The sequence below is a fragment of the Clytia hemisphaerica genome, unplaced genomic scaffold (genome assembly GCF_902728285.1).
Source record: "Clytia hemisphaerica strain Z4C2 unplaced genomic scaffold, Clytia hemisphaerica genome assembly, whole genome shotgun sequence".
Lineage (NCBI taxonomy): Eukaryota > Metazoa > Cnidaria > Hydrozoa > Leptothecata > Clytiidae > Clytia > Clytia hemisphaerica.
In genome coordinates this window covers 186,177-195,013 of record NW_027103271.1, presented here as the reverse complement: position 1 = coordinate 195,013, position 8,837 = coordinate 186,177, and the positions used below count along the sequence as shown (strand labels likewise).

The 8,837-nt window shown below is 40.6% G+C and overlaps 1 protein-coding gene across 1 annotated transcript; it reads right to left on the bottom strand.

Annotated features, from left to right (window-relative positions):
• Nucleotides 1-217: 217 nt before the first annotated feature.
• On the bottom strand, nucleotides 218-3,115 carry LOC136801655 (uncharacterized). Its single transcript, XM_067058303.1, has one exon. The coding sequence runs from the start codon at nucleotides 3,113-3,115 to the stop codon at nucleotides 218-220; it is 2,898 nt and encodes a 965-aa protein (XP_066914404.1).
• Between the last annotated feature and the right edge of the window lie 5,722 nt (nucleotides 3,116-8,837).

The window sequence follows — 8,837 nt, the reverse complement described above, 5'->3', positions numbered from 1 at the left end:
TATTGACAAATTCATTTTCTACAAATATTTAACAAAATTTTTTGATAACTATCTTTTCTTGTATACTATAAACCAATTGAAACATTCAAGTTCAATGTGCCCTTTATGACATACTTTTATTCATAATAGCAATCAATCAACATCGTGAGCGAATTTCAGTTCATTCGCAATCAATAAATACTAGTGAATTTCAGTTCATTCACTTCTCATACAAAGATTATTGAATATGGCTCCTTGACGGGGATTCGTTAATTACGTTGCTTTCAACTAACAGAACGATCTTTGCGATTGGTCGTTCGTATTCTTTGCGCTTCGACGTTTGCACGACTACACTGCGCACGTTGCCGTCATCTCCTGTCTTTACGCTAGTAACACGACCGAGTCGCCAATTATTGCGTTGAATCGAATCGTCTTTGATGAGCACGACGTCGTTTACAACAAAGTTACGTCTTGGTTGATTCCACTTTCGTCTGGGTTGTAGTGATTGTAGATATTCTGATCGCCAGCGTGACCAAAACTCATTGACGAGGTGTTGCACTCTCCTCCATCGACGACGACTGTAGATGTCGGCTTCAGTGAACTGACCAGGTGGTGCCATCACGATCTTCGTCTTTGATGTCAACAGTTGATTTGGGGTCAGTGGAACTAAGCTATTGCTGTCACTCAATACCTCTACTGACAATGGACGACTGTTCACAATAGTCTCAACCTCTGTCAAAACTGTATTGAAGCTCTCGTCGTTCAAACTTTGGCTGTGATTCTTCAGTAGCGACGTCAGGATGGAGCGACATGATCGAATTTGGCGCTCCCAGACTCCTCCCATGTGACTTGCCAATGGTGTGTTGAAGTCCCATCCCATCCAGTCAATGTTGTTGCGAAGAAGGAAGTCATTGATCTTCACCTGGTCCATCTCTTTGATTGCCCTCTTGAATTCTGCGTCTGCTCCTACAAAGTTCGAACCATTGTCGGAGCGAAGTTGTCGTACATATCCTCTTCGATTGATGAATCTTCGCAATGCCATGATGAAGGAATCTGTGTCGAGTGTTGCCGTGCTCTCGAGGTGAATGGCGCGGCTTGCGAAGCATGTAAAAAGAGCGACGTACCGTTTGTGCTCCTTCCGTCCTTGTTTGATAATGAATGGACCAAACATGTCCACCCCTGTATACGTGAAAGGTGCTGACTCTGAACATCTCTCTGATGGAAGATTTGCCATCTTCTGCTCACCAAGTTTGCCACGGATACGTCGGCACGTTACACATTTGAAGATTTCGTTTCGAACTCGTGAATTAGCGTTGACGATCATGAAACCATTTTGTCGGATTTCATTAAGAGTCGCATCTCTGCCTCCGTGGTGGATCTTCTGATGGAAGTGTCGTATGATCAAAATTGACACAGCGTGCTTCTTTGGTATGATAACTGGATGCTTCAACTTCCATGGCAAAGTTGAATTGGTGATTCTTCCGCCAACACGAATGATTCCATCGTCGTCAGTGAAGGGATCCATCCTGGATAATATCCCTTTCTTTGATTGTTCGATCGTTGATGGAAAACTTGCTTTCTGTATTAACTTCACGATGAGTAGCTCTGATTTGAAAAGAAGGTCAACCTCAACCTTCCTCTTTAGTCTCCATGCCATCATTCTTGCAATGATACGTTTAAGCTTGTACCAACTTGATACACGCTTGAACAATAATTCGAATTCATTTTCCACGATACTTGCTAGATTGACTTTAATTGGCTTTGCCCTTTTGACTTCGACATCGTCATCCTCGACTTGATATTGTTCTTTGGATTTCGTTTCGATTGGTTGCCATAGGAAGTCGGGTCCATTGATCCATCGCTGCTTTTCGACAAACTCTTGAACTGTTTTCCCTCTTGAACCATCGTCAGAGGGGTTGTCGTCAGTTGGTACGTATCTCCATTGCTCGACGTTAGACCCATCGTGGATTGCTTGAACTCGGTTCGTGACAAAGAGATGAAATTTCTTGGCTCGATTTGAAATGTAGCCAAGAACCACTTTGCTGTCGGTCCAGAAAACTTCGTAGTTTGGCACGAGTGTCATTTCTTTCTTGATTTGAGTTGCGACCTTGGTTGATGTAGTTGCTGCCGTCAGCTCTAATCGCGGTACTGTGGTTGGTTTCAAGGGTGCGACTCGAGCTTTACCAGTGATGAAACTGCAATGGATCCTCCCTTGGTCGTTGACAAGTCTTGAATAGGAGACCTGACCGTAACCCTTCGTCGAGGCGTCGGAGAAATGATGGAAAGATACTTCCGATATTTCACCGAAATCTGATGGTACGATACACCGTTGGATGCTGATTTCCTGAAGCAGATACAAAGAGTTGCGCCATTTCTCCCAAACGTGGCGCTGCTCTGGAGAGATCTCGTCGTCCCAACTCTTGTGTTCAGCACATATTTGTTGTAGCAGTTGTTTTGCCGGCAAAATGAACGGACCACCGAATCCAAGGGGATCATACACCGAACTGATAGATGCCAAAATGCCTCGTCTTGTCAAAGGAGTGTCTTTCAATACGATTCGAAAACAAAAGGAGTCTGTCTCGACACACCAACTGACTCCAAGGGCTCTTTCGATAGGTAGAGACTGGATTGAGAGGTCAACGTCTTTGATTCCTTTTGCTCTGATGTCAGCTGGGATTTCGTCTAGCACATCTCTTGAGCTGCTCATGAATTGGGTGAGATTGAAACCTCCGGCTGCACACATTCCTTTGACGTTGCGTTGGAGTTTGACGGTTGATTCGATATTGGTTGCTCCTTTCAACATGTCGTCGACGTAGAAATTTCGAAAAAGGGTGGATGCTGCTTCTTTGCCGAATTTTTTCTCGTTATCGATAGCTGTTCGTCGAAGGGCGTAATTACAAGTGCTTGGGGAGTGTGTTCCTCCGAATAAATGAACACACATCATGTAATCTTCGGGTTCTGCATCAAGATTACCTTCCGGCCACCAAATGAAGCGTAGCATGTTTTGTTGTTCAACGGGTACTCTGACTTGATAAAACATGCTTTCGATATCTGCAACTAACGCAATTTTCTCTTCTCGAAATCTTGACAGCACTCCCACAATCTGATTTGTAAGATCTGGTCCTTGCAGAAGCATCGAGTTAAGCGAAACACCACCGTAAGTCGCACTGCAATCGAAAACGACTCGTATCTTTTCTGGCTTTTTGGGATGGTAGACTCCGTGGTGTGGTAGGTACCAAGTCTTTCCTTCAATACTCTCGCTTGTAACTTTCTTGGCATACGATTTATCGAAGAGTTTGTTCATGAAGGGTGCAATAATCGTTGTACATCCTTTTGTCTTTCTGAAGTTTACGTTTGAGACTGCGTGCACGTTTGACAGCTTGGATCCTATTATTCGGAACTTGCACGTCAGGATTCTTCATTGGCAATGGAAGCTCGTAATGTCCATCGATGAACTTCACCTCGTTGTCCATCAGCTCGAGAAATTGCTTATCGTCGATCGACATTCGTTCGAGGTCTCCTGGTTTTGATGATTCGGAGAAATCCATTTGTAGCATCTGTAGCACCGTTTCTTTCAGCCCGACTTCTTTGATCTTATCTTCAAAGACAAAACGTGTCGGTCTCTTGTCTTCGGAGAATGCGATAAAGTTGCATCTTGTTGATCGCTGGCTGGAAGAATTGGTGACGATTGGCCCAGTGACACACCAACCCAAAGCCGATCGGAAGGCATACGGTCCATCATCCTGGCATGGAATTACTTCTATTGGTTCTAGGGCACGTGGGCAATTTCCTCCGATGAGAAGTCCAACATCTAGATCGTCATCGTCTTGCTGCAAGAATGGATGGATTTTCTCTAAGTACGTCCATCTTCGAAGCTTACTTGGAGACGGAATTTCATCTTTGTCGACAGGGATGAAAGATCTACTATACGTCTTTGGAAGTTGGATCTTGGTCTTGTGGTCGAAATGCGATGATATCTGGAGATTGTTGATACTTCGACACGATTCAGTGGTGACACCATTCATCGTTTGGATGGAAATCGAAGTTGATACAGATGGAGCTTTCAGCTGCTCAAGTAACTTTTCGTGGCTGAAAGTCCCTTGACTACCAGTGTCCAGCAATGCTTTGGTGATGACAACGACGTCAGATGATGGATGTGTTATTCGAACTAACACCACGTTGAGACTGGTGGCTTCCATGTCAAGCTTCGCGAAGGATATAACGAGTGGAGGCGAAACTTCAGAAGGGAGTTGGTCTGGTAGTGGATGTTGGGTCTGTTCAGACGGTTCTCGATTGGCATTCCTTCTTTCAGGTGGTTTTGGTCTTCTCCGGTATCCATGCAACCCTGTAGGATGATCACCTTTACAAGTTTCACACTTCCTTTTCCTCGTACACGATCTAGCTTGATGGGTCTCGTCGCTTGGATTGTAGCAACCGAAGCATAACTGTTTTCTGTACAGCCATTTTCTCCTCTCGCTGACTGGAAGTTGCAGGTATTTCTCGCACTTGTCAAGGTCATGGATCTCCTCGCACATTTGACAACGCGAAGGTTTTGGTGACGTTCGAAAAGACTTGAAATCTCTTCCTTTCTTCTGCCCTTGCCTGGGCGTTGTCTCCTCCTTGAAATCTTGTAATGCTAGCCTTGAATAGTTTGGATCGTTTATCAAGGCTGTCTCCTCTTCAACGAATGCGATAAACTCGTCTAGACCTGCCTCGGTGTGTCTATTCTTTCGGACTTGATAACTCTTTCTGTTCCATCTTTCTTGGAGATGTGGTGGTAAGATAAGTTGTAACTTCTGAATGATTTCTGGGTTGTCAGAAAGACTCGGTGACTTCATGGATAGCATGGTTGCCTTGTACTTCATCAGGAAACTGTAGAAACGTCTGAAGCCTTTAGCATCACTTGACCTCAATTTCGGCCACTGTTTAAGCTCCTGTCTGTAATGACTGAGTATACGATATCGGTCACCGTATTGCTTGTCCAGAAGATGTCTTGCTCTTGCATAACCTTCAGCTGCTGGAAGATGATTGCACGACTCAGCTAGCTCCTTAGCCTCATCCTTCAAGGACTGAATCAATCTGACAAGTCTTCCTCTTGGATTTGTAACAGTTGAATCAACCACCTCAGTGAAGGTTGCAATGAAGTTAGGATAATCTATGATGTTGCCACTGAATACATCTAACTCAACAGGTGGTGCCTGGATATGTCTCAAAATTTCTCCTACGTTAGCACATTGATCATGACTCTCAATCTGCTGGATTTGCTTGACTTCGTTCTTCTGTGTAACCCCCGTCTCAACTGTAATCTTGGGTTGCTGACGTGATGTAGTCTTCTGTTTGGGCACATCATACGAGTTGATGTATCTCTCTTCGGGTACTTTTAACGACTTGAAGTATCTTTCCTTGGGCACCTCGTATGACTTGAAATACCTCTCTCTTGGCATCTCACTCTTAATTTTGGATACTTCATTGGACACCCCATTAGACTTGAGATATCCTTCCTTTGTATCGACTTCACTGGATTGGATCGGATCAACATTTTCTTCTGGAACTTCATACGAATTTACGTAGCTATCGACCAATTCTGTCTTGTCGACTTCTGGAAAGATCCTCTCCAAGTCTGTTTCTGGTTTGTTATTTTCTTGCTCTACATTTTCGTAAGCTTCTATTTTTGCTTGCGACTTTGCCATCTCGAGATTTAGCTGGAAGGTTTTGCTCTCTTGCTCAATCTTCTGCTTTTGCTGTAGAAATTTCGCTTCAATTTGCAGCCCAGCTAATCTTGCTCTCTCTTTGGCCTTCTCACTCGAAACTGATTTGTTTGATTTATTTGATGACTTTCCAGAATAGCTAGATGACTTTCCGGATTTGTTTGATGATTTTTTCGAGGAGCTTCTTGAAGATACTGTACTGCTGGCCTTGTCGTAGGGTAACTCTGCAAATTGCTCAGCTATCTCCTCAGGTCTGCTAGCAGTCTTGGCTCTCTTCACTTGCTCCTCCACCGTTATTTCTTGGTCCATCGCCTCGATGACCCTTTTCTTGATAACAGAAACTTTTCTGTCTATCGATTCAGTGCTGTATCTATCGAATTCGTCACAATTGTCAGCCTCAGCGACCAGGATATGACACTTTGAATGATACTGCATAAACTCTGCAAACAGACTCTCCAGGGCATCAACTTCATTCAACAGCTCATCTCGTCTCTGATCCTCTAAGAGTATGTCCAACTTCAAAAGCTGTGTTCGTATTTTCGCCTCTAATTTGCTTCTTTTACTTTGAAGCAAATCTATTTGATAAAGTCTCGATCTGGCTGGAATTTTAATTTCCCTTTTGCTGCTGCCTCTTGCTGACTGAATGTATGACATAACGAAAAGGTGAGTACTAGATGACAAGCTACTTTAACTTTTAGTATTTTACTGTTACTGCTAACGCAGTAGCGAGGAATATATCACTGACCCCGATGAGTATATTCTGACCATATATTTCAGGGACGCTAAAACAAATGCACAAAATTAGAAGTTAGAAAACTTGCTATAAACTAGTTACAAGAAACTGAAAATATCCTAAGTTAGACCCAAAAGAAACGACGCAAACCCCCAAACAAAACCTAGACGAAGCACACTGAAAACGAAGCACTGGAAAACACACAGAAGACACACGCCCAACAAAGAACTAAGTATGTACACAAACATAGAAAATACTTACTAAAATACTAAAGTTCTTTCACTTCACCCTCACAGCACTCACAACAACATACAACAGTTCAATAAACGACATTCAGAGAAATAACATTTTAAAACGCCTACAAAATCCAATTAAGTGACGTCACAATACAAATTCACAAGAGACAAGACAAGACAAAGACAATACATAAAACAAGACAATAGAAGCGCACGAAACATTTAGAAATATAAAATACGTTACGGAGGAGAACCATATACTCCCGCGTAGAGTGGAGGCCTACTCGCACTCAATGCGGGAACATCCTATAAGAGGATTTTTAAAGCTATTCACAGTAAAAATAACCTATTATGGAAGATAGGTTACAAGGAAAAACATATACTATATACCTATTTTACAGTGTACTATTAGATTGTCCCATGAAACAACTAAGAGAGAAAAAAATGCATAAAATGACATAAAGTATTTCACCAATAAAATGTGAATTTAGAAATGCTATATATTATGTGGATAAAAAGCTCCACAAGGTTCAACAACCAAATTAAAATTATATATAAAGAAAAAATGTCTAGAAATATAAGAGATTATTTCCTCATTTTTCAAATCTTTCTTCAAATGAGTAGAGAAAGCTGTAGAAGAGTACTCAGCTAATTTATAACAATTCCTATGGTTCCAGAACTGAGGCCCATGGAACATTAGCGGACAGAGAGCTTGGTCAAAATGAATAGTACCAACATTGTTTTTAGAATTTTTCCTAGCGATCATATTGCCAGTTTTAGATCTTTGGAAGAGACAAATCAATTAAGATGGAAGATGATTGTTTAGGAATTTATGTATGAGTTTACATGATTCAAGCTCATATAGTTGATCTATTTTAAGTGGTTATACTTAAAAATGAGCATGTTTTTGATGGTTTGAGACAGCTTCAAAATAACACATTTGCGTCTGAAGGACATATTTCAACACCAAAATTAGATAACAATTGCATATAACTCTAGCTCCTTGGATATTGAAAATAAGCTATGAAAACGGGGGAAACTTTCTACACCTAATGCCGTTCAGAAAATGCAAATACATCTGTGACTTCAGAGGCTGGGTAAATGATATAGCATCTTGAAGGTCAACCAGTATATGAGAAAAAGCAAAAAATCTTGGAATTCTATTCCTATCACCTCGAGTTAATAGTTTATAACAAAAAATTAACATTATATATAAAATTTTTCGCTGAATCAGCAAAAACGGCAAATTCTGTCATATTTCTGCATAATGTAGGAGAAAAATATCTTTAAAGCTGAACATTTTCAGTTTCAGTTAAGCTTTTTCTCTAAAATTTTCACAGCGTATTCCATACATGAATGGAACTATTTTCAAAAGAGATTTGTTTTCAAAAACTTGATTAAGACGTTGTTAAATCAAAATTGTCATTTTGAAAATTTCTAAATTTTCAGTTTGAACTTTGCAATATCGAAAATCGAAAATCATAAATTTTACATCCATCGGGTCGTAAATTTAAGGGAAAAGACAAATATGTTCATAGTTTTTCCCCCTATTACCACTGGGCTTGATAATTTGATTTTAACTACACCTACGTTTTGGGGGCCCCAAACCTGTATTTTGACAACCAGGGGTATACTGTAAAAATTTTATCAAATAAATTTATGCCCAAAACCCTCTAAATCATATTTCAAAACTATGGTCAAAATTTTGTATTCATATCTTCATAGCTCGAGAAATCGCTAAAGTTTCAAACCTCCGTTTTGGGGGCCGTTAGAAAAAAGCAGGAAATAAAGTAGAGATGTTAAAGGTTTTCATACAGCAAAATTTTTGTAAAATCTCTTTTCCTCTAGATTTGACAGAAATTTCAAATTTGATTACCGTTTTGGGGGCCACATACTGTACTGTAATTAGACTTCTAAAATCTAAAATTCTATGTAATACGTAATATGTAGACGGCGATATTATATACTAATAATTAGTAAAACTAGCCTAGATCTCATCTCATCATATATCCTAGTATTTGAAGCTAAACTAGAAGATCAGGGAATCTTCCAGAAATGTAAACAAGCGAATCTAGAAAATTTTAATAGAACTTGATAATGATAAAGTTGAAAATAGGGATGTTAGTGCGAATTAAGTGACTTTGTAGTAAACATAGAGAGCTTGGATTTGGAGAAAGGTTG

Excerpts from the sequence above, each read along its gene's own strand:
- LOC136801655 (XM_067058303.1), bottom strand. The coding sequence starts at position 3,115 with ATGCTTCTGCAAGGACCAGATCTTACAAATCAGATTGTGGGAGTGCTG.